Raw genomic sequence first — 25,335 nt, forward strand, 5'->3', positions numbered from 1 at the left:
TACAAAACAATGTTCCAAGAGTCTCTGACAGGATAAAAGTCTCTTCTGGATGTCAGCAAAAGTCAAGATTTGCATGTGGGAAGACAAATACCTGTGAAATTAGTTGTGCTATTTCACTCTGCCTTTTGGGAAACAGTTTTTAATTGTTACATTTAATTGTCTTTTCAACAGAAAACAACATTGTAAACAGGTTATGCCTAATTCAAAATAGAAAATGCCAAGTCCGTGATTATACCCCCTCAAATTTTTGTATGCCAGGCATTAAGGGATTTGATTGCTTCAAACCTTTTGAAATGCAATGAGATACTTCAGTCAAAATGCAAATAAAATGCCTCAAATCATCATGATGAAAGCTATTATAAAACTTCAAAAATTTCCAAGATAAGGAAAACAAACTGTGTTAATACTTACAAGCAAAATGTCTTCATGGTGAAGAAGGTTTTTAGAGACATACACCTTCAAGTCAACCCAGATTTCCTGTACTGCCTTCTGCAGCAAAACACGATGTGTCCTTGCCCTGCATTGTGACTGCCCTCTTATAGTCCATGTATAAACACAAACACCCTGAAATACGACCTACAAGGAAATTCCTCTTTCTGCATGGGAAGCAAACTAAAGACTGCTCTGGAAAGGGGAAATCCAGAACATTAATATTCACTCAGAAGCAATGAAAAATATGCACATTTGAGGCAGGGATAAACGTCTCCTACACAGAAAAAAAGCCTGGAGACAGCGTGGTTTTGTTGGTTCAGCTTTCTGAAAAGCCTCTTCATTTCCCAAGCTGTTTCTAAAGCATAATATCCACCCATGGCTGGAATATAAAGCAACAGAAAGAACCCTAAAAGATCATAAAAGTACTATAAATGGAAAGCAACCTCAGATTTAGTTACACATACAATAGTGAAGCAGGATTTCTTACACTGACTATTACATGACAAGGTAATTTCAGTATTAGTCTTGGCTGTAAGTGAACTTTTGGGATTCTCTCCAGAAACATTCAGTGTATCAATAATGAAAGTGGATTTACACACTAAACCATCTGGCTAATCCTGCAGATGTCGAGGGAATTGCTTTCTCATAGAAAATAGCCATAAATTTGGCCAGGGAAAAAAGCTAACACACCCTGCAGCTTTTATTGGCAATTCAGCAACCTGGCTCTGCTTGAGGGAAAGGGTCAAGGTTCCCCACTCTGAGTGGGTTCCTTCAGGCTCATGGGCTGGCACAGCTCTCAGTTATGTCAGTATCACCACTCAGGGGTGACGGCACTCACAATTTTCCTTTGAAATAATATTAATTATTTTCTGGACATGATCTAAAGTAATGCTCATCTAACAGAGATCCTGGTCCTGACACAAGGGGATGTTTTTCTCTCTGTCTTTCACTTCTACTCTAAGTTAATCTTTCCATGTTACTTTTCTCTCTGGTGCTGTACTCAAGTATTCTATGCTGATCTTTCTATATATTAGAAGTGGACTGAAGGATAGTTCTGGAGACATGGAAATACTGTTCACAGAAATTTAAAAACAGGCTAAGCCTCAAGCAAATAAACGCTAATGAACTATAAAGACATGGAAGAGCTTCCAGAGAAGTGAAAAATACTGAAATGTTGTCTGCCCATGGTAAACCAGGAATATCCCTAATGCCAGAAAATAGCTTAAGATGGAGCTATTTGGCAGAAGCAACAGGGAGAGCATGTACTGTACAATTTACTGTATAAAGGGCAAGATTAAGCACTGGTAGAACATTATATTTCCAATAAAACTTTCATTAACTTTGGTTTACTCCAAGAGAGGACGTGGCCTGTCCAACCCAAGTCACTCAATGCCAAATTACATTTCTAATCTACCTTTCCACTGACACTGTAAACCTCCTCCTGAAAAGGTGCCAGAGACCACCTGCATTCTTTAAAGAGAAAGGGACTGGGATATATCTTGGTTGGTTTTTACTCTACCAGATCGAGTGACAAACATACAGATATACAAAGGAAATTTTTTAAAAAAGGTCTTTATTGATGTCATGCTCAATATGCCCATAAAGCACCATTTATTTAATTCAAACAACTGTCAATTTGACTTATGAAAAAAATATATATATCACTATGTCACAGTATTTGAAAATATTAGAAAATATTTGGAATATATTTGAAATATGTCTCACTATGCCACAGTGTTTGAAAATATTGAAAATATTTGAAAAAATTAAGAAAATAAACGTAACAATTTGGTAACTTGGCTTTAATACTATGCACTTATTTTCTCATAAGAATAGAGGAGTATAGAGTACATTAACTGGAAAAAGCATGAACAACCAATTCTTTATCAGTTTAACCAAATCATTAAACTTACTTTTTGATCTAGCTACCAACTAAAGTGAATATAAAAAGTAGAAATATAAACATCACCAACATAACTCTAAAACACAAAATCAAGACCGTACAGTAACTAAGAAGGCACTTCTGGTTTCTGATTCAAGTAAGCATTTCCAGTTTTGGCAAAACTCCTCACGACCAGAAATTAAACCTAAAACATACATTTGCTACTGGAACATATAATTCTACCTTTTCAACGTTGAATTTTAATGTTTTACAATAAAGCCTTGTCATTAACTGTCTGAAGGTTCAAAAGTTCTGAATCAACAAGCAGATATTTTTATTTCTGCAAGCACAAGAACTGCAATACCATAGTTTCAGGTTGTTCTCTCAGTCAGTTGTCACTTGCAAGGCAAAATATCTTTACAATGGTACTTCAATATGGTATAATGCAAGTAAAATTTGCCGATCTTTTACAAAGATTTTGATTGTCCTATTTGTTAATTTTTTATACTGTTCAGGTAAATAATTTAAAAATATTGATTTTTTATACATTCATCCTATGCTAGAATGATGATTACGTAAACTTCCAGATCGAGCACAGAGCAACCATTATCCTTCATTAATATTGTTCATTAAAAGGAAAATAATATATTAGACTAAGAAACACCCTTTTAAATAGCTATAAACTGTTTTATTACTGGACATACCCATAATATGATGGTCTTTGGAAATTTCCAAGGAGATTATGGTTCCATGAGCTAGCAGTAAACAAGGAGCATCAAGATTTTTTGGTTTTATTCTTAATTTACAATCTGCTTTCTGGGAACAAACTTTATGGGTTACTGACTCATAACATCTTCAGTATCCATAAATCATGACAGCCACACCAAGGGAAACCAAGATAGAATAATTCGTAGTGGCTGTCAGGCTGGCCTACAGCTTCTTTAAAATATTGCATACTGTCCACCTATCAGATACCCCAGCTTACACAACATAAAAATCTCTTGTTATTACATTTCTGTTATTAGAAATGTGTTACTCCTGTTTACAGTCACATCTCCACCCAAAGCCATGCCCTGACCTTTCACCACGGGCTGCACTGAAATGCACTGTCAGAAGTAAAGTTCCTTAGTGAGCATGGAGACCACGCAGGGGATCTGCTTCTTCTCACTGAAGCGGGGATCGTCTGACTGCGACTCGAAATTCGTGGCCACCACGTAGTTCACCCGTGTCAGGATCTGCATGATCTCAAGCTGCTTCCCATGCTCATTCAGCACAGAGCACAAAGACTGCACAAACCAGGAGCCTCTCCCAGGATTTCTCCAGGAGTAATAACCTGATGGAAAAGACAAGGAAGAAGATACACGGGGTTGTTTTTGCTCTTTTGTGTGAAAGATTTTGGGCAAAGATGCACACACAGAAAGCTGAACTCTTTAACAGTTTTGTCACATATCCTACTTCATTAAAGCTAAGAATAATGTATATTAACTCTCCAAACCTCACACTGCTGAAGTTCCATTCTACATTTTGGTGTTTGGGAATCTCCAAGAAGTAAAATTACAGGTTCTCTATCTGAGAATAAGTTTTGTAGTGCAACTATTCCTCTTCCTGCCTTTATCACACATTCAACACATCACGACATGGAAGGGCAGGATTCCCAGAAAACAGTACTGCCTTTGCCATCTGCAATCCCCCTTTTCCTCTACAGCCAGTGTAGAAGGGCTGGATAACCAATGTACAGCCTAGGTGCAGACTCTATGGTATATTCTTCCAGGACAAGACCCTGGGAATTCTGCTGAAGGGTTCAAAGGATTCCACCAGGGGTCTATCTCCAATCCAGTCACTATGGATGGTGAGTTTTCAGGCTTCTACCCCCACCTTGACCTGCTCTTCCTTACCTGGCACCGTGGAATAAGCAAAAAGAAAATCAGCTTCTACTGGGATTTTGTATCTTGGGTTGGCATCTGTCTCCAGGGTGTCATTGGCAGGTCCAGAGTCAGTTTGTATACCTTCATCAAATTCAGAGCCTCTGCAGGCCTGAAAGCAGAGAATATAAATAGAATGTTTCCAATTGTTATAACAATTACAATTAATCAAAAAATTTTAATGGATTCAGTTCTAATCAGTACTTTGCATGTACTAAAAGCAGAGATGCAGTTCTGGGGGATATCCAATTGTTCAGTGATAAAATACACATCCTTTTAAAATACACATCCTGTAAGTAGAGGGAGGCAAAGGTGTTGAGGCTGTGCCTCTCAGTTGTTTGTCAACATGTGCCCTGTCAGCATTGGTTTATTCTGATCATGATTAATTTTACCGGTCCAAAGTAATTATCAGCACTCAATTACTACATAATGCCATGTGCAGTGTGACCTTCTAGACAATTTCTTCACAGTGGACTCCACAGGTGGCGACTCTGTTCTACTGTTTGACCACCCATTACAAGTATATTGCATTTTTAATATTTTTCCATTTATCTCTTTGATTCTTAATTTTCACTTAATCATGGGTTTAGATAAAGAACACACTGGGACAACGGTCCGGGTGGGTAATTTTCAGCTCTTGATCAGCAGCTATGACTGACAGCTCTTGCAAAAGAACAAGTCTGACTGGCTTATTTAACATAGCTGATTGCCTTTATTAAGATAATTTTAAAGTCTACAAAGTAACCATTTCAAAAGTGTAATTAGAAGAAACATCACTTTAGTAGTATGAAGAGTCTAAAACAGTGTTCACTTTGAGGATGAGGATTAATTGAAGGAATAGCCTAGGGAAAACCACATCTGCTACAACTCTTATATGTAAATAATACTATGTATTATGTAAAAAAGAGAATTCAGACCCATGATATGTCAGTTAATGCTGTTTGAAACAGTTGTCTTTTAAAGTTTAACTAATACACAATTAATTACATGCTAATTTAAAAATGCAGTATAAATTTTTAGGCTACTAAGGAAAAGAAAAATATTTCTTTAAGCAGTAATTTGTAGAGGCAGCCTTAATTCAAAGAGACCTGGACAGTATTATTCCCATTGAAAATCATGTATTGTCCTTAGCTCTGTCTACATAAAGGTGAATTTATTTTTCCTCTTTGAAGTTCATATATTACCAAGAGAAAACATGTAGAAAATTACAACTATAATATTCTTTATATCTGTGAATCTTGTATATAAATTATTTTTTAAAAACAAACAATAATTTTACTCACAGACGACATCCCACAACACATTTTTTCACAAAACCTCCAGCAACATTCAGTAAGTCAAGCTACAGGGTTTTTCTAGGGCACACAACCAACAGAGCATGTTTTCCCTGATGCAGCAGTAGGATGCTGTTTACCTTAGGGCTATTACCTGAATGAAAAACAATTTGGGTTTGCCTATGAGGCTTTTACACTTGTCTCCTCTGAACAGTGCAGTCAGGCTCTTGATGGCCATGGGTCCATCTGTGCCATAGATGAGTCCTTCTTCCCCGTGGCTTAGGAGGATACAGGCAAAACAGGCAGCATCACTGTGGTTCTCCTCGGCAGCTACAAGGCAAACACTCCTGAGTCAAAAGGAAGCTACATTTTAAATGGAAATTATATTTAGCAAACACATTTTTCTGAGGCTAAATATACACTGAGCTACTACTGTCAGGAGCGGAGGAGTGGATCATCTTTTACAATGTGATGAGTACCCTGAGTACACGGATGGATCCTTCACTTGACTCTGAGTTTAGCCCACTGGAATCAACAGTCTGAGCTCCTTATCTAATATGACAACGCTCTTCACCTAATACACAGGACAAGTGCTTCACAAGAACACTGTACAGTTCTGAATTGATGTTGGGGGATGAGGTGGGGAATTAAGCCCAGTACATTCAGAAAACAAATTCTTCCAAACAGAAAATTTTACATGTGGGGCCTAAGCAATCTGCTCTACTTTAACCTGCTGTGAGCAGGGAGTAGATTCAGCGACTTCCAAAGGTCTATTCCCCTCTAAATTATTCTACAATTCTGAATTTTTACCTTCCTTCAGTACTTTTTCCATAGCATCACGGCTTCGGTCATGGTATATCTGAACCTCAAACCCCAAGTTTTTAAAACTCTTAGCAAGGTCTCCAGCATCTTTGTCAGTGCCATTGCGTGTGCCCATTCCTGCCGGAAAACAAGGAACATGGTTGACTGCAAGTTTTACAACTCAAAATGATTCACGCGTTCAAAGGCAAATATTTAAGCTTGTAATTGATAAACTTAACCAATGTCTCGGTGACACGTTTTTAAAACAATCCTCTAGCAGCACTGGGAACAAATGGTGCGATTTTAAAAATAATGCTACGTTCAGTGTTAACACATATCTTATCCTGAAAAATGCTGGCGTGTCTCCAGCACCTTGCAACACAAGGATGATCCATCTCCTTTTGGTTATGCAGTGCAACACAGGCACAAAGCACCCCACAGAAAACTTGTTGAAAAGTGTGCCTATTATACCCAGTAAAAGGAACTGATACAGAACCTTTGGGGGAAACAACCTACTGTGTTTGCCAAGTGTACAGGAAAAATCCTGCAAACCTGATTATAACACGAGTATTTGTCTACCTCGAAACCACATGTGGTCTGGAAAGTTAAATGCAGGAGTATGAACGGAGCACACCTACAGCTATTAGCTTTTGTAGCATATAGCTGTAGCTCAGGGACAGAGAATTTATAACACGGGTTGCAGATGCCAAAGTTCAAATTTTAACAACATAGTTTTAAACTCTGGAACAAAGGTTTGGTTTGAAGTTGGTGTAGCCAAGAGACATGGTCTTTGAGACACATACTGAAAAGATGTTGCAAAGAGCCACTCTAACATCAGTATTAGAGAACAGAAAAAGTTTTAGCAACAACTATTTATCAAAAAAGATAAAAACATTCATTAAAATTCCATGTCCTAAAAACAGAACACCTATTGATTAAAGAAAGTATAAAAATTCTGTGGTCTGTGAAGAGCATCATCAAACAAAGAACATTACCTGTTTTGTCGTCAAAATTTTTGTTGTTTATAATAATACACTTGCCAACTTTCTTGTAATCCATATTATACTGGAATGTGGGTGTAACAATTCGGTATTGATTACTGAGAGAGGGCTTTGGCTGCTCTTCTTCTCCATTCTTCTTTTTTCTAGGCAAGCCAAATGAAATTATTGTTAGTGACCAGTCACATGCATGGCCTATTTACCGTAATTCAAACCATTTGTGCAGCCCTGCCCAATGTTTCTCCTTCTCTAATATTTGTTTTCTTCATTTACATTTCGGATCAAGGCATGAAGATCTTGTGATTTCCATGAAGTGATTACTGTGTGTGGATGACTCTGACCAGGTGAAATAATTCTGGAGTGAACTGCAGCCAACAGCAGGACACACAGATCCTGACCCAGAGATAAAACAAACTGCCTGCATGAAGTGAGGCTGGCCTTTTGTCAATTGTTTCTGGACATATTCTACTTATTCTATAAGCAATTAATGTAAGACCAGGTAGATTACCCTTAATAGCTATTCCAGAAACATGAAGATATGCAGTTTACCCAGATGTGTGATTAGTTTACTGAATCACCATCATCCCTAAAGTCTGTGCAGATTAAGACTAAAGCAGTAGGCAGTTTCTACTGATACAGGTTACAGATGTGAACAAGTCACGTGCTAATTTGGTCTGCCAACCAACAGTCTGAATCTATGTAAAAATTCAAGCATATTTCAATTTAATCATTGATACCTGAAATTCACATCAAATAAAACCTAAGAAAAAAAAAACCAAATAAAACTATTATAATAATTATGTTAATGGATTATATTAATAAATCTTCTCTGGTTATATGACTGTGTACTGATTTTTTTGCTATGTACAGGAGTCTTACACTGGATTAGAAAGAGATGCAAAGGGATAGCACTGACATTACTCACAGATTTAATCTAAAAAAAGCATTAACACCAAATCAATCACAGCTAGCATGCACACCTGATGTACAAGCACGAGGAACTCAGCAGAACTTGCTTTTAGGACTTGCTTTTTGATCCAAGCAGGTGGCTTCAGGTGTGGTTAAGAGTTCCTCAAGCAGAACTGAAGCCAGTAAGAGCCCATAAAGAGTCTGATTCAACCTCAGAATAATAAGCAAGCTTTCTAGCTGGCCCACTTAAAAACAGTGCTCAGGAAAGGGCAGAAGAAATTATTACCACCTCTCTTATTTGTTCCAGTGTCCAGATTCCAATAGTACTTATTGCTGATGTCTGAGAGGAAAATATAAACTATTTTCACAGCACAAAGAACTGTATAATACAGTTTGGTTATAAAAAAATTTAAAATTTTCCTATAATCTCAATTAATTTAAGTACTTTCACTATTCTCATTCTGACATCTCCGTAAAGAACTATTCATTTATTTGCTTCAATAATAACCTGTAGATATGAGATTGCTATGAATTGATTAAATGTTGTTTAGGTTATCTATTTTCTTACCTGCCTGATTTAACAATGGTTGTCTTTTAGCGTTAAGTGTCCTCTTTTTTATTACTAAAGGACAAGACTAATTGGAATCTATAATAAACCTTCTTTAAATGATTCATCATGTATAAATGCTACTGCAATTCAATTTCAAAACAGCTTCTTATCTTTGAGTGCTGTCATGTTCTATTATAAAGGACCAAATTAAATAGCTGCACCTGGCAGGCTTTCATTATACTCTTTATACATGTGACCATCTTAATATAATGTCCTCTTTTAGACCTCTCCTAGAGACTGAAAAACAAGATATTGAACCGTATCTACTTGAGAATTATGTCTGGGAATACAAGGGCTTTTTTTTTCTGACAAACTGCAAGTATGGATATTCTTCTTGCATATGCTTCTTGAGGACTCTGGAAGCAGTAATTAAATATGCTTTGCCTCAAGAAAAAGTTTTAACCAATTCTTAACTAATTCTCTTAAAGAATTAGTCAGAGCTGTATGATACTAATATTACATCTGACTTTCAAAGAGATCTTGGAGTCATATTTTTACCTAAAATTCCCCCTGTTCTTCCATCACCGGACAGTTCTTTGTCAAAGAGAGAAAAAGAAATTTCAGAACAACAACCAACCACCAAGGTCCAAGAAGAGGCATTTCCTCAGCCCACAGATTCCAGTTTCTACAGATTTAATTGGCTTCAGTGATTTCCTGAAAAAGTTGTTCAGACAACAGTGGCTGTTAACAGACAATAAGATATTTTCAAGGGGATTGTGCACACATTTCTTTTATGTCCAACCCATGAACAGCTGTGAACACTCAGGGATGGACCCATTTGAGCAGTATCATGTTTGCACTGTCTGCTCTTCTAAAATGCTGGAAGTGACCTAACTCTAGCCCAGAAATCAGGCAGCAACGTTACCCCTCAAAAAGCCTCACTGAAAACAGCAGCAAGGGTTAAGTGGCACAGAAATGTAGCCACCCAGCTTCTCTGAAACCACTTCACTCCCAAGTTCAATAGTTTACACCCATTCATGCAGAAATACTCATGAGTTTAAGGGATGCAATTCCTGCTGCTGGAATTCTCAAAAGCAGCCAGAAGCTTTGTGCCAGTCAATGGCAAATGCCACAAACAAGCCTTGGCAGCACATTTCCCCATTCCTTAACAGAGGACACTGGTTTTATTCTAATGATTCCTCCCAAGCTAAACAGGTTAATGAGATACTAAAAGAACCACAACATAGTTATGCCTATCACTTCTTTACTGGCAGAAAAGAAAAAGTTCCAGAAATCTTTTGGCATCAGTTCAGACTGAACAAATAAAGGAGCAAAGGCTGTGGATTATACTTAGCCTGGACCTGCAACCAGATAGAAATTCTTTCTTGAAGACTCTGGTTCCTGTGCCAACAGAGCACAACATGAGAACTGCCTGACTGGCCTGCACTGACAGTATAATGTCCAACTTTGCAAATCCAACCGGCTAAATCAGACCTTGTAATGATAACTAAAAAAGTTATAAATAAGTAACCATCAGACCTTAAGGGAAATCTCCTGTAAGTGACAGGCTGGCTTATGACTGAAAAGCCTAAATATTTTTTTCTGAACTTTCAACTGGACACCTGCTAATAGAAATGTTTACTGCTGTTCTTACTAAGCTTTCTAATTACTGTATTTTCCAAAAGGGTTTCCACAGATTAGCTATATAGTGTTATAAAATGTTTTAAACTATGTGCCCTCTGCTTGATTTCTTTCTGCTTCTCTGACATTTAGCATCTTTAATTTCCCTCTTTTGGGATTCAAACTTGCCTGGACTAAACAGAAAGTTGAATTTCACAACTGTTTATTCATTCTTCAGGTCATAATTACAGCTGTGCCATTATTCCTTACACAGAAATATTCTATCCATTGCTGTCACGTATTTAATGTTCTTGCCCTTTGGTCAAAAGTTCAGCAAAACTGAATCTTCACTCTGGCACTCTCATACAGCTTGCACATTTTCACCCTCACCATCTCTAAATCCAGGCCTTAGGCTTGCCAACAGCATATTTGGGAATGTGATTTCATCAAGTCTAGACTCAGTCAGTATCAAGCCTGTGAAAATCATTATTGTCAACTTCTCACTTTTCAAATATAAAACTAAAGTTATCTATTCTAAATATCATTTTGTTACTGAACTTTAAAATAGTAGGAGTCAAGTGCTTTGTCAGCATGAGTGGCTAAAATTCCGTCAAAGTCCATGGAGATCCCTCACTTGCATGAGGAGTGGACTTGATCATCTCAAGGACTGCTACTTACCACGACAAACCTTCTTTTCTCTTATACTTGGAATAAATTATTGTTGCAATATGGCTCAAGATTTAAGGATAAAAATATCACTGACAACATTTAATTATACCTAAAGATTATTTATAAAAAATAAAGCAGTGTCTCTTAGCAGCAGTGATTTCTCTCCTTTTGACTTCCTTTCTACTGGCATCTTCCTCAATTCCTGCTGCTTCCATATATTAGTGTGACATGCCAACACATTAAGAATTCATGTGCAGGACAAAGGCTTCCTTGAGCATTGTCTTTATTCATCTAGTATTCATCTACTCCTCTACCTGGCTATTTAAGTGACTGTTCTTTTCCTGAGAGAGTTGTTCAAAAACTCTAAAACTCTAAACTTTAAAAATGATATTACAGAGGGATATCCAGGTTTTTTAAAAAGCTATAGTCCCCTTCTCTCCCAGGAATATTGGGGCCTTTTGTTGCTGTACTGAAAAATGTAAGTAGATAAAAAAATATCTACAATTCTATACTATTTAATTTAAGGGGGATGACATTCAGAGTTGGGTGGAAAAGGCCACACTGACTGTATTCATTTCTACTTGAAGTAAACCCACAAAGGGAGAGAACTGTGTCTTAGTCTGCTCTATGCTGTTCAGTAAACTTCACCTTTCCTTGATAAGGAATATCTCAAAACTTTAAGACACTCGTACTCCGCTTCCTCCTTTTATACAATGTGCAATATAATTTTTGAATAACTGATAATGTTTCTGTTAAAAAGAAAATTTTCCCTTAAAAACATGGTGTCTTTGAAAAATCACTTCAGGATTCCTTCTGGGGTCCAAATGGTTTTTTTGAATGAAACTAGTTTAATTCTAGTTTCTGTCACATTCTCAGCCTTTCTGTTGAGTCTAGGCAAGATTACAGCAGTGGACAGTACAAACATTCTCAGGTAATCCATCGACATCCCACCAGAACTTTCATACACTAAAGTATTGTGAGATGCAAGGTGTCTTAACTGCAGTGCTTTTTAATCTATTACAAACAATTGAGGTGTTTCCCTTGCGACTTTTGGCATTTGGGGACCTCTTAACAGGCTTCATTTGAATGAATTTTCCATTAAGTTACATTGTTGTGGAGTGTATGGGACAATGCATTTGTTCTAAGGCCTCTAAAGAAACTTATATAGCCTATATTGCTGATTTGTATTTATGCAGTTTGTGTGACTCTTTGTTGCTCTTTCTGTCCAAAACCCCCCACTCCTCCCATTGTTGCATGCACAGTATAAATTATGTTTGTGACTACTGCTCACCACAAATGCTGGTTGCTCTCCTGGGAGAAAATCCTGGATTGGACTTATTTATTTAGAAAGATAGTGAAAGGATAAACAATGAAAATGCCAATAAAATTGTGTTTGAATTCACAAGGCATCACAAAGCTCTGTGTAGTAAAACTGAGTGTGCTGGAGATCAATTTAGTTATTAATAAAAAGAAACTGATCAGGAAACAGAATTTATAAATTAGTCAAAACAAGATTCAAAATTTTATTCAATGTTTCTACCTTAGCCTCAATAATTAGTGGTCTGATGTGGGCTCCATAATCCATATGTCTGAAGACCATGCATTAAGATCTCTTACTTCTACATAACCTTCTCTTCAAACTACCAGCTTTAATACTTTTATTCAGCTTTAATACCTTTATCTGGTCTAATTTCACTGTATTTAATACACCTCTAATTACTGTACACTCTCCACTTTGGATGTTTTTTTTTAATCTCAAACCCTGTTGGCAATATCAAGCAAAAGACACTTGTTAAATCTGACTAGAGCTTTTTAGATCTTAAGTTCTCTAAGCCAGACTCTTTGTTCTTTGTCAGATCTGTTTTGGCAGTGTCAGACAGATTTAGAACTGCATGCAAATAACAGATTATCCTGTTGGCTTTTTCCATTAATATTGCATCAGGTTGGGCGAACAGCAACATTTCTGGACAAGAAGAATGTACCACTACTTGAATTCTCTTTTATAAAAATGAATATTCCTTTACTGTTAAAAATCAGAAAGCCTAAATTATATGAGATAAAGACTAAACCATAAAGTCTCGACCAAATACTAAAACTATATTACAGCAGTGCATTTGAAAGTGCATACTCAGGTTTGCAAATTATTTCCCAGAAGAGACATCGAAAGAAAAAGCTTAATAGTTGAAACAAAAGTCTCTTGAGGAAAAAGGGGCAATACAAATTGTATAGGAGGAAGTTCAAGTAACCATTGCATACTTTCAATTTCCCTAATAGCAAATGTTAGCAAAGGACTGCTGACTTTGATGGATGAGCACCAAAAAAATCACCAGTCCTTAGAAGGTTGTTTTAAAATATATTCCAGATAGATGTCAAAAGAAGTCTAACACTGAAGTCAGGATATTTTCAACACAATAGAAACTCTTCATTTAGCAGAGAGAAGAAAAGTGGTCCCCACAGAACTGCATACAGAAGCTCCCAAAAAAGCATTTAAACATTATTTCACCTATATTGCTTACCATGGCATGCAGATGTATTACACAAAAGACATGAAAACTGACAGCTGCAATTTAGATTAATGAACATGAACAACACAATACCACACACACATACACAAAAAAACCCCAGTGTTCCTAGATTTCTGTTCCCTGTCAGGATCTTGTTTCATCTGTTAAAGAAATTCAAAATTTCAGGGAAACATGCTAAACTGGTAATACTGGACTCTGAAGTTCATATTTATTTATGATAGATAAGGTCTGTGCTGCCCTTGCCTATTTATGCATTGCTTTGTTGAAATGTCTGAACTTCGAAAGTCATTTTTGGGAATGGGTGGAATAAAGGGAAATGGTCAGTGTGCTTCCTGGAACACCACAGCCCCTGATGAACACTCTCCCGTTTCCTCCTGGGAGCAACAGGACTGCCCAGGCTATCAAATAATGACTGCAAATGTTTTCAAGAACAGGGCCATAGGAATTAATTAGCCTTCCGTTTCTTTTTGAACGGTTCATGACTTCTTAAGGGCGTCTTTGGAATCAGATTGTCAGCTGACTAAACAAAGCCAGTTTGCTAGACAGCAGAGGCAAAGCCTTTTCCTTGAATGAACGTCGAGTTAGGAACCTATTAGGACAATACCCCTTGTTCATTTGGGAACTCATGTCACAGGCCCTTCATATAACCATAAATACAGTAATTTTGAACAGAAAATACTGTTGTAGTAGTATCAAAAGAAAGGAGTTAGGTAAACAATGAGATTACTTCCTTGAACTTATCAAGATAGTACTAGAACTGGGAAGGACCTAAACTATCATTAAAAAAATTCTTTCCATGACTCGACTGAGTTCATTCATCCAAAAAACCAATATCACACTACAAATTTACTTTTGTTCTTGATATGACACGTAACAATACAGTAAGAGATTTCACAGAAAAATTGCAAAATAAACCACTTCAATTTATTTAAGGAAATACTGGCATTTCCCTAAATTTCCTAATATGACATCCAAGAGTGCAACACAGAATAAAATATATTTATTAAGACCATATGCTAGCTATGCTTTGCCCAATTAACTTGATGAAAGGTATTAAACAAACCAAAATGAGTTGCGCTTCTGCTGTTGAATAACTTCGGGAAAGTAAATCCATAACTCTTGGTCTTACTTTTCCCATTACAAAATGAAGTCTAAACAAACTTATTTCATAAAGCAATTGCAGATCATGTGGCTTCTTTCCAGAGGGAGGGTAGTGCAGAAACTGCTGCCCCATGTTCTAACCAACTGAGCCAATGTCAGTGGCAATCCTGTGCCCTGTGCTCTGGGATGACCCTGCTCCAGCAGGGAGCTTGGACCAGATGACCCGCCGTGGTCCCTTCCAACCTGACCCACTCTGGGATTCTGTCCACTAAAGCAGAGAATAATTTTAAATTTCACATTTTGTACATCTGTGTAATGTTTACGTCTGGAGTGTGTGGTTTAGCTTACTGACAGGTGCCCCCTGGAAAGAAAATGCATGAAATCAAGATATCCTTACTGTAAAGTTATTGTTTACGTTCTTATTGTGAACCTCCACTGTGGAGGTTTACAGTGGATCTCAGTCCAGAAACAAATTCCTAACATTAGTTTCCCTGGAAAGAGAAAACTGCTAGTGCCTGTATATGACTATTTAACATCAATTGAAACACTGAGTAAATTTTAAACACCTCATTATAAGACATTTTTCAGACCATAAGCTACTCTGGTAGCTTTTTAGTTCCATTTTAATTTCAGATCCATCTCCAGCTAGGAGAGAGAATCTCCTCTAAAAACCTGGAAAACTGAGAAACTCAGTCCAAGACTACTCACAGTAAAATGAAAGAGTTGAGCTGTTTGAAAGAACAAGCCTCAGATTACAACTTCTGGCATACTTTGTAACTGTCTTTTGAAGTTCTGACAGTTAATCTAAATATGCCTTCCTGTCTTTTTACGCATGTGTTAGTGATGGCCTTAACTAATTCAAATCAAAACCACGACTGCAATTTAATTTATTATATACAAATGGAGCAGACCAAGTGCATTGGGACTAAACCAGCTTCATTTTGGTCAATAAGTTTCAATAAACTAATATCTAACACTGTTCACATTTCACAACAGTTAAAAGAAGACAAAAGTAAAGAGAAAAGAAACAGGTAGCAGTGCCCTAGTTTTATGCACTTAATATTTTAGGGTCACTTACATCTCACATGACAATTTTGTGGTGTGATGCCTGCAAAACAGAGTTCTGAACTCCCAATCATCACTTTGTAAGCGAGATTCAGCTCCCCAATTAGCTACATGATATCTGCCATGCAGGCCTCACAATATTGTATGCAACATAATAGTTAAAAAACCTTCAAAAGGTGAATTTTTACAAATAAAGAATTTTGCTTGCTGAAAGGCTTTCTGCTCATTTCTAGAAAACCTGCACATCCATACCTTCCATGGGTGTTCTGGAAACTGAAATCTTGCATGATCATACCCTAGGCAGCATAATGTACGTAGGTAACTGGCAATTACATGCAAAAAAGAGATGAAGCTTCTTTTACCTTTCAAAGGTAGTAAGACAAATTAACAGGTACATATGGATTGCTTGGAAAATGACTCAAAATAAAGCAAGCCCTCCAAACATTAATGCTCAGAGAACACTCTGGGAAGGATTAGCAATTGCAAAATGCCAGTGGAGCTATGATTAGCTAAACTAAACTGTTTTAGGGTATAAACTCTTGATTTTTCTAAACAACTGGCAGAGAAGGAAGGAGGTGAATAACACTCTACAGTACCTTGGCTCATCATCAAATGGTACCCCACACTGCATCTGAAAACAGCTTCAGCTTGTCCTCAGGAGCAGGTCTGATCTTCTGTGCTATTGCTAGGAGCCCACCATGCTCGGGGTTGCATTGCAGAGAGCAGCAGGATGCTCTGTGTGCTCAGGCCCCAGCATTTGCCTGTGTCAGCAGTGGGTCACGCTGGACTGTTCTGTGGGGCCATTCAAAGCCTGGAGCCATCACCCTGCGGGCTGAGGTCATGCAGGCCTGAGCCACCTTTGCTGACAAGCAGAAAACACACTCCCATCGCTCATTCTACCTCTGCTCCTGTGTAGAGTACAGGAAAATGCATTTTGGGATGGAGGGCGGGACAGCAGACTTCACTTTGTGATATGTCCCTCTCCCTTCTGTCAAATCCTGATCCACCATTACTGCAATATTTACACAATGAATGTTTCTAGCAAAATAATGAACATTCATTATTAACTAAATGTAAGATTAGTTGTACCTAAGATGTACAGTTTACAAATTATACATGTAGCTCATATACAGAGGATGTATAGTTTACAAATATGTACGTTTACAAATGTAAAGACAGATAGTTTACAAAGCCTCTCTGTACTTTAATTGATAGAACTACTTCCTACATGTTTACCCTTGAACAGTTTTGGTTTATTATACATTTGGCCTAAATTTGTATGGATTGCTTTGAAAGCTCAAATGTTACGCTACAAAATAACTGTCCTCCATATTCTCTATGATACAGCCCAGAGTTCGTAGCAATGAAGGAAATAAATTGCTACGCAAAAAGTAATTAGGATACTTGACTGTGATTACTTCAGATACAGTTCCTGGATAACCCAGTGTTTGCTGTACTTCACATTAAAAAGTCTCTAAGGAGACTGGAAACAAATATTGACTGTGAATCAATTAGTTCCTGTAATATAGACTAGAAAGCATTTCAAGATACTTGGGCTTTTCCTATGAGGTATATCCAATAAGCTTCTAAGGGAAAGCAGAAGCACAGACCATAGTTTCGACTCATTGTGAAATACTCCTGCAGTGTTCTCCAGAGGCTGAGTTCCAGACCTATAAAAATTGCTTTAACAAAACAACAACAAACAATAATAACAAAAAAAACCCACCAAAAAACCTACCATCCCTCCAAACAAAAAAACAAACAAACAAAAAACCCCCAAACCAAAACCAACCCAAACAACCTCTGACTTAAAAAAGAGTGATCAAAATGAAACATCCCTGTTTTTCCTTGTTTCAATATCTTAACTGTCTTCGTAGGAACTTTTCCAGACCATAAATCACTTCCGAAATTTTATGTTTAATGCTTTCAGGTGAACATAAACAATTGATATTTACCTTGTGCTAAGCAGAACAAACAAGCCTCAAACAAAATTAAAATCATATTGTGATAGAGTTCGGAGCTGTGACAGTAAAAGGAAAGATCATCACCCATTTACAGGACAAACTAAGGCACACAGTGACTTCCTTAGAGACATTAAGGAAACATGAGGCTGAAACAGGAGGTCACCTCAGACATCTGAGTTGGAGCCCAGAACATAACTTCAGATAGTGATTCATCAGCTGTTATTTGCTTTAAAGTAGCCTGCTATTCTTAGTCTAGCTAAGGATAAAAGAGATACTTTTCTTAGCAATGTTTACTTCGAATGGTCTATAATTTGACAATGAAAAACATTTAACAGAATGGACAACTCTGAAAAACATATGCATCTGCATCACTGTGAAGCTGTTCTTCATAAAAGTTCTACCTGAAAATCAGCTTCTTTTACAAACCAATATAAAAATAAGCTGTTGGTAATCTCCATATAGACACTTATGAGCTGGACTCAATGATCCCTGTGGGTCCCTTCTAATCCAGAATGAATGTGATACTACGAAAAGCGGATGGAAAATAGATCCCCAAAAGACAGAGGAACAACAGAAAAACTTAACTGAAACAAAGTCAACTTTCTACACCTTTTACAACTCCAGACCCGAGGTTCAGCTGAGGACGAATCTCAAAAATGAATATTTATTCTTTGAAGGACAAGTTTATTTATGTTGAGAAATATAGCTGTACTGAGACAAGGGTCATGAAATTAAAATAGACAGCCTTTGGTAATATCTTTGCTTCCCCACTTTGATGTCCTGCAACCCAAATAAACACTGTACACATGAAAAGAAAAAGTATATATCCATGAATATTTTTCATCTAAATATTCATTTACAAGCCTGGTAGATATCTGAACAATATAACTATCACAACGATTGGTAGATATTCTAACAATATAACTATCACAATAGAAGGTGAGATGCACACTGGCATTTCCAGGAAACTTTCAAATTACCCAGAAGTCTCAAACTTTGAAGTGGTGTGGCTTGACAGAAATAAATATCTTACAGGTATTTTGGATTTGCATTGTTACACAGGTAAAATATTCTTGGTTACTACATGCTCCATAAAACCTCTCAAATTCCTCAGTGGGATTTTCTTACAATCCATTTCATGTGTCTGCATTGAGGGCACTATAGAATCACACACTTTAATTTGTAACTAAGTATTTGTCAAGATTTTTAAATAGATATTTAATAGATATTGTGTTTCCTGTTTCCAGATGACTGTAAAACAAGACAGTAGGGCAGAGCAGATAAAAGTAACCAGAAAACGAATGGTTCTATACAATTAAATTAGGATAAAGCTGGTACCCAGATACTACTAATAACAAAACTCTTCTGCATTGTTTCTTCACTGAAGCCCACGAGTAGTTAGGATTTTTGACTGTGCAAATGCAAATCTACCAAGCCTTGGGAATTTCTGGATGCAGCTTTTAAAAAAAAAAACAACTTTAGTTAGGATTAAGAGGAATCTTAGCTCTACTTAACACAGTGCTACTGCAATTTTATTCCATTTTGTGTTACATTAGCTTCCCTGGATACTAAAATGCATTTGCTGCTATCAATCTCCCAGTAAAACACAAAAGATACCAAACAAAGACATTAAATCATCCTGTGGAGAAGCAAGACTTTATTTAAAGCCTTGAAAGTGTAAAAGGAGCACACATAGCACAATAAAAAAACCCAGATTTGTATTTGGAAAATTTGTGAGATTTTAGGAAAAATTCTACTAGTTAGCTAAAAAAAAAACCCCAAAATACACATTTGAAATTCTTAGCTGAATCTTTCTTTAAACATGTTTTAAACCTTTTTTGGTGCACAGCCTTGCCAGAATGTGTCCTGATATTTTTGCTTCCTGAAACATAACTTTTTCCCCCAACTGCAACACAGCCCATTTCTTGTTCTTGTCACTGTACACAAAATTAATACCCTCCTGCCATCTGGTGGCTAAAAAACCACAAACCCCAGAACCAAACACGGCTGGCACATTTAATCCAAAACTTCTTCCAACTCTTTTCCCCACCGGACAGTTTTTCTCACCAACATCAGCTGAGTATTAGCACTTTTCCAAAGAGACCCCTAAATTGCTGAGATGTCAGAAGAATCTGCCCATCCTGGCTTGCTCTTGTGGCCTCCTCGGTAAAGCAGCCTCACAGACTTCTCAGAGAGAAATATGCTGTAGTGAGCAAGATTTTAATTTGCTTCTAGTTACTGCTCTGACAAGGTAGATCTGCAGTCACAGCCAGAGAGTGGCAAATTGAAGCTGTGAAACTCCTGGAAACAGCTGGTCTTTCTGCTCAGCTTTGCAATTAGCTTCTCACTGCTCTGTTCTCTCAAATTAAAATTAATGTGCCTATTTAACATCACAAGTTACTTGTTTTCCTATTGAACTTACATATGTTAAGCAATAGTACATGAAATGCAGTGAAGAATTTAATTGAGAGTACTGCACAACTGGTAAAGACTGGGTTGATAAAAAAAGGGACAATAAAATTGTAGTCACTCTAAAGCTTTCTAGACACCTTATTTAAGATGTAGTACTTCATGCTGCCAAAATGAAGCTTTGGCAATGAGGACAGAGAGCCACCCTAGTTCAATAAAAGTACATCTAGCCTGGAATCTGGTACTGACTAGAAATGAGTCTGAAAAAAGCAAACAAAAGAAAATGGAAACAGAATATGTTCTCACAGAGACCTGACTTAGGAGCACCTCCATCAAAAATGTTAACATCTGGAATTTTCTTCTACACATCCATCTAATCTCTTCTGTACTTACCTAAAATCTTGACATCAGCATATCCCCTGGCTTTAAGTTCTTCAGTGACATTCTGCTCTATGTTAAAATTACATCTTAACGCTTGTTTTAAACCAACTGCATGAACTTTTCATTGGATGTCCCCTGGATTCCTTGAGAGGCACAAAGAATGATCATTCTCTCTTCTCTTTGTCCTTTATTACAATCACAGTTTTAGATCAGATCTCATTTTCCTTTATCCTCTCACATTCCTCTCCTATCTTCCTTCAGGCCAAAGAGTTTTAGTTTCTGTAGGACAAAGACCTTGTTACCATGCTTGGATTTTTAAGACCTTAATTGTCAAGCACCTCATTCCTCTATAAGCAGCCACTACTTTCTTCAAGAAACTCTGTTAAGTTTCTCAAATGTATTTTTTTCTACAAAATCTAAGTTGGATTCTCTCAATTACCTCATATTTAATCTGAGCAATTTTTTACTTCTGAAGAAAAATGCTGCAAATTGCATCTTCAAGGAGTTCCCAAAAGATGAATGCCTCAAAATGATGAATGGTCAAATTATTTGAAAAATTTCTTATAGAAAAAAGTCATAGAAATGCTGATTATTGCCTTTTCTTTGGAAATTATTAACTTTGAGTTGCATAATTTAATAATAGTATTAGCATATCACCTCTTATAAAGAAGACCAAATCAAATAGCAAAACATATTTTATAAAGTTGAAAAGAAACCTTTGAAAAATATTTGATGAGATTTAGAAACAAATGTTACATTTGTCTATCTGTTAAAATTAATAACACACATACATACCATGAAACATATTTGAGGAATGATAAAATGAGACAGAGAAAGTACAGTGATTTGCTTAACAGCACATCAAAAGTCTTCTAAGACTGAAGCATCTTCACTTCTCTCACAAACTTCTTACCCTATTAAACTCATAGAATATACAGCAAAAATGGAAGTATACTAGCCATGTACTCTCTGAATTATACTGCTCACTTTAATGTAAATTTCCAGTAGTAAAAATAATCAAAACCTCTCTGTAAATGCATTAGACTTTGCATTAAATATCTCTTGCAAAATTTCACTAAATCCAATGTGAAGTAGCCATTTGCTGACATTCAACTGTATTTATAAACTTCTCGTGTTCATTTTTCATCTTTTGCATTTCCAATCACATTTATCCAATGTTTTCCGGAGTACAGACGAGCAGTAAATAGTTCTTGCTTCCCACTGACTTAATGAAAGTAAGCTTATGCTTCAGTGAGACTGCTATGCTTTAAAATGAAAGGCTTTTCATGTGTTCTGTAAGGGGTTACATCTCTAGACTTGGTGAGGCTTCTTTGTGCTACAACCTAGATGGCACATCCAGGCTTTAAAGTAACTTAGACAGTCAGCAGGGGATTCAGTGATGCTGGAGATTAGCTGAGCTGAGTGCAGTAAAATAGATAATTAATGGCATATTCAATTCCCAGCTCCACCAAAGGTCAATGTTTAAGATGTGGGGCTATAATTGATGCTAAATGAACTTGGTGGTCTCTTAGCTGCCAAATAAAACTTAAGGGAAATATTCTAAGTTTCCCTGTAGGGAGATATTTATAAAGGTACAGACCAGATACATTAAATTCATACAACATAAACCACCTTTCTATCCAGACCATCAATAACATTGTGGACATGGCACACTGAACACCAAATCAAGCCTTTTTATGTTTCTTTGATTAAAAGGGTACCATGGCTGCTAATATAACAAGAACAGGAATACAAGTAGGAACTTACTTTCCAAAAAGTGAGAACCTGCTGCTTCTGTCTGGCCTTGCATCAACTAGATCATAGCCATCTTCATCACCTCCCTCTCCAGCAGGAAGATCATCACGCTGATCCTTCGACATCTACAAATAAATGCACAAGAATGTGAGTGTCCCTCAGTGAGCACTGACATTTCTGAAATACTTCTATGAACCAGATTGTTCATGGTCTGGTTTATAGAAGATACATATGAGGGGTTTAGTCAGTTTTTTTGTATAATGCTTCCTCAGGAAAGAGTGGCTACAGATTTCTGGTCCTGAATTGCTGTGGTGTTGCACATGTTCAGCCATCTCTATTTCCTTGTGGCAGTTACCAAAAGGAACTTGTCTAAAGCTACTCTCAAAAATACAGATTGCAGGAAAATTAAAAATAATTTTATGTTTAAAGAACACAGAATCATAGAATGCAATCGTAAAACAGAATTAGAATATTCTGAGCTATAAGGGACCCCCAGGGATCATCAAAGTCCAACACCTGGCCTACACAGAGTAGTCCCAAGAACCCCACCACGTGCCTGAGTGCACTGTCCACATCATAGAAATAATTCCCAGAAAGTTTTCCATGGTCTGGATAGAAGTATGTTGGGATGATAGCAAGGGCTCCTGTGTTCTCATTTGCATACACACGGTCAAATGTGTGTAAGTGAAAGAGCTCCGTGTATTTTCTGTGGGTGGCTTTAATTTAGTCATTAAGCAGCTGGGAAACTACAAGAAGCAGGGACAGCGCCACGATCTGCAGAGAGAAGCACGGGGCGGACACTCAGGGTGGGACGCACTGAAACATCTGGCCTCTGCTGCCAGCTTTCCATCAGGAAATTAGCACTGATTCCTGCCCCTTCCCTATAGTTAGGCAGATTAAATTTGCTTTTATCATCCGTTTGCTGAGAAGAGCACACATTTATATCGAAAGCCACCCCGGACACCCGGCACAGCAGCGGCTCAGGGGCCACCAGCGGCTGCACCACCATGGGGAGCGGGCCGCGGGCAGAGGTTTGGGAGCTCCCCGAGAGTTAAACCAGCTCCCAAAGCCGAGTCTAGACTCAAAGACTCGGCTTTGACACACACACACACACCCACACACCCACGCACACAAGGAGGAAGCAGGGCGCGCAGGCCGCAGTGCCGAGGAGCAGCTCCCAGGAAAGCGGATCCGCACCAAGGAATGAGCACCCGAGGGGAGGGGGGAAAGCAGGGCAGGGGCCGGGGCAGAGAGGGGACAGGGGAAGCGCTGGGAAGGGCCCGGGGCTTGCCTCGCTGCTGGGTCCGGCCGGGCGGCAGCCAAAGCGAAACTTACTGAGATCGAAAGCGGCGGGCGCTGCCCCCGGGGCGGCACCGGGGCGGGGCCGGCTCCCCTGGCCTTGCCCCGTCCCCATCCCTGACTCCCTCCCTGACCCTTTTCCCCGTCCCCATCCCTGACCCTTATCCCCGTCCCCATCCCTGACCTCGTCCCCTGTCCCCATCCCTGACTCCCTCCCTGACCCTTATCCCCGTCCCCATCCCTGACCTCGTCCCCTGTCCCCATCCCTGACTCCCTGCCCGACGCCGTCCGTCCCCCCAGGGTCTCGGGCACAGCCCCCGGGCCCTCCCTGCTCCCCAGGGAATGACGGCCACATCACAGCGAGACCGAAATTACCGCTCTTGAATAGCTGTGCTCCGGCACACCCCCGCGAAAGAAGAGCCGAAAGTTTCATGGTGACAGGAGATTGTCTAGATCTAAGGAAATTTTTCCCCTTATATAAACTCCAGTGGCATTTCCTTATCCTCCCAATTATTCTGCGTGTTGCATCTCTGCTAATTACGATGTCCCGCTGTGTAGCCGTAGCATCAGGCCCAGCAGTCCAGTGCGTGGACTGAAGATTGGCACAGTCTTGCTAATTACTCCTGGATGCGGGCTCCGATCCTGCAAAATCATACACCTACCCAGCGGTGCGTGGTGTTTAACATTCACTACCTGAAGAGATTTACATCAAAGAGACATTTTTCAGTGTAACTGCCTCCTAATTGGCACAAAACACAGGCATGGTAACAAACAGGCTTTTGCTTCCCGACAGGTCAGCGCCTCGATGAGATGGAGGAGCCCTTGCCGTGTGCCTGCACGCTGCTGCTGGGACTGCTCCCTGCTTCCTGGGATTGTGCCTGTGGCTCCTGGCTGGATGCGTAGCCAAAGTTTTCTCCTGAAAATCAAACTAGCAGAATCCCGTGGCTCCTCTCGTGCCATCTGTTAGCTGCTGCTTTTCAAGAAGACAGCAAATTTTCCAAATCCATCATGGATCACCATGGGCAGCAGAGACACTGGAAATGTATAGATCATTTATCGAGAGGAGAGGAGAGGAGAGGAGAGGAGAGGAGAGGAGAGGAGAGGAGAGGAGAGGAGAGGAGAGGGAGAGGAGAGGAGAGGAGAGGAGAGGAGAGGAGAGGAGAGGAGAGGAGAGGAGAGGAGAGGAGAGGAGAGGAGAGGAGAGGAGAGGAGAGGAGAGGAGAGGAGAGGAGAGGAGAGGAGAGGAGAGGAGAGGAGAGGAGAGGAGAGGAGAGGAGAGGAGAGGAGACTCTAATCACCAGCAGTGACTGGCAGTGACCCCTGAAACTCAGAACATCCAAATAGGCTTTTCTGATGATGCCTATGGGTGTTACCCAGGAGACAGAGAAACTGTTTGCTTCTGCATCTTGATGAAAATGTTTATCCATTGCAATATGATCACCACAGCCAAATTAGCAAACCTAGAAATGGAGTTTTTTTCTAAACATCATTATATTGCTATCAAAAAAGACAGTGCTTGCCAATTTTCAAGAGTTTGCTATTAGAACTGGATATGGGGAATTTCTAAGTCAAACTTTTGATGAAACTTCTATTTTCTTTTCACATTGGTTGCTGGCATTCACAAAGAGAAAGTTTGATTCCTCAGTGTGCTGCAATTCATTCCTTAAATACATGCTAATTTTGATGCAATACAAGGTGCTAGATTTCTTTTTTAGAAAATCTTACTTGTTTTCAGTATGGAGTAAAGGGAAAATTAGAAATATAGTAGAAATAGAAAAA

The 25,335-nt window shown here is 38.5% G+C and overlaps 1 protein-coding gene across 1 annotated transcript; it reads right to left on the minus strand.

The window, feature by feature from the left end:
- Positions 1 to 1,988: 1,988 nt before the first annotated feature.
- Positions 1,989 to 23,711, minus strand: CASP7 (caspase 7). Its single transcript, XM_066323558.1, is given in 8 exon segments — positions 1,989 to 3,647; positions 4,210 to 4,348; positions 5,665 to 5,840; positions 6,321 to 6,449; positions 7,307 to 7,455; positions 22,270 to 22,382; positions 23,549 to 23,591; positions 23,593 to 23,711. Coding segments are annotated over 8 exon segments (1,089 nt in total). The 5' UTR covers positions 23,709 to 23,711; the 3' UTR covers positions 1,989 to 3,423.
- Between the last annotated feature and the right edge of the window lie 1,624 nt (positions 23,712 to 25,335).

Source organism: Sylvia atricapilla, chromosome 8, assembly GCF_009819655.1.
Source record: "Sylvia atricapilla isolate bSylAtr1 chromosome 8, bSylAtr1.pri, whole genome shotgun sequence".
Taxonomy (NCBI): Eukaryota; Metazoa; Chordata; class Aves; order Passeriformes; family Sylviidae; genus Sylvia; species Sylvia atricapilla.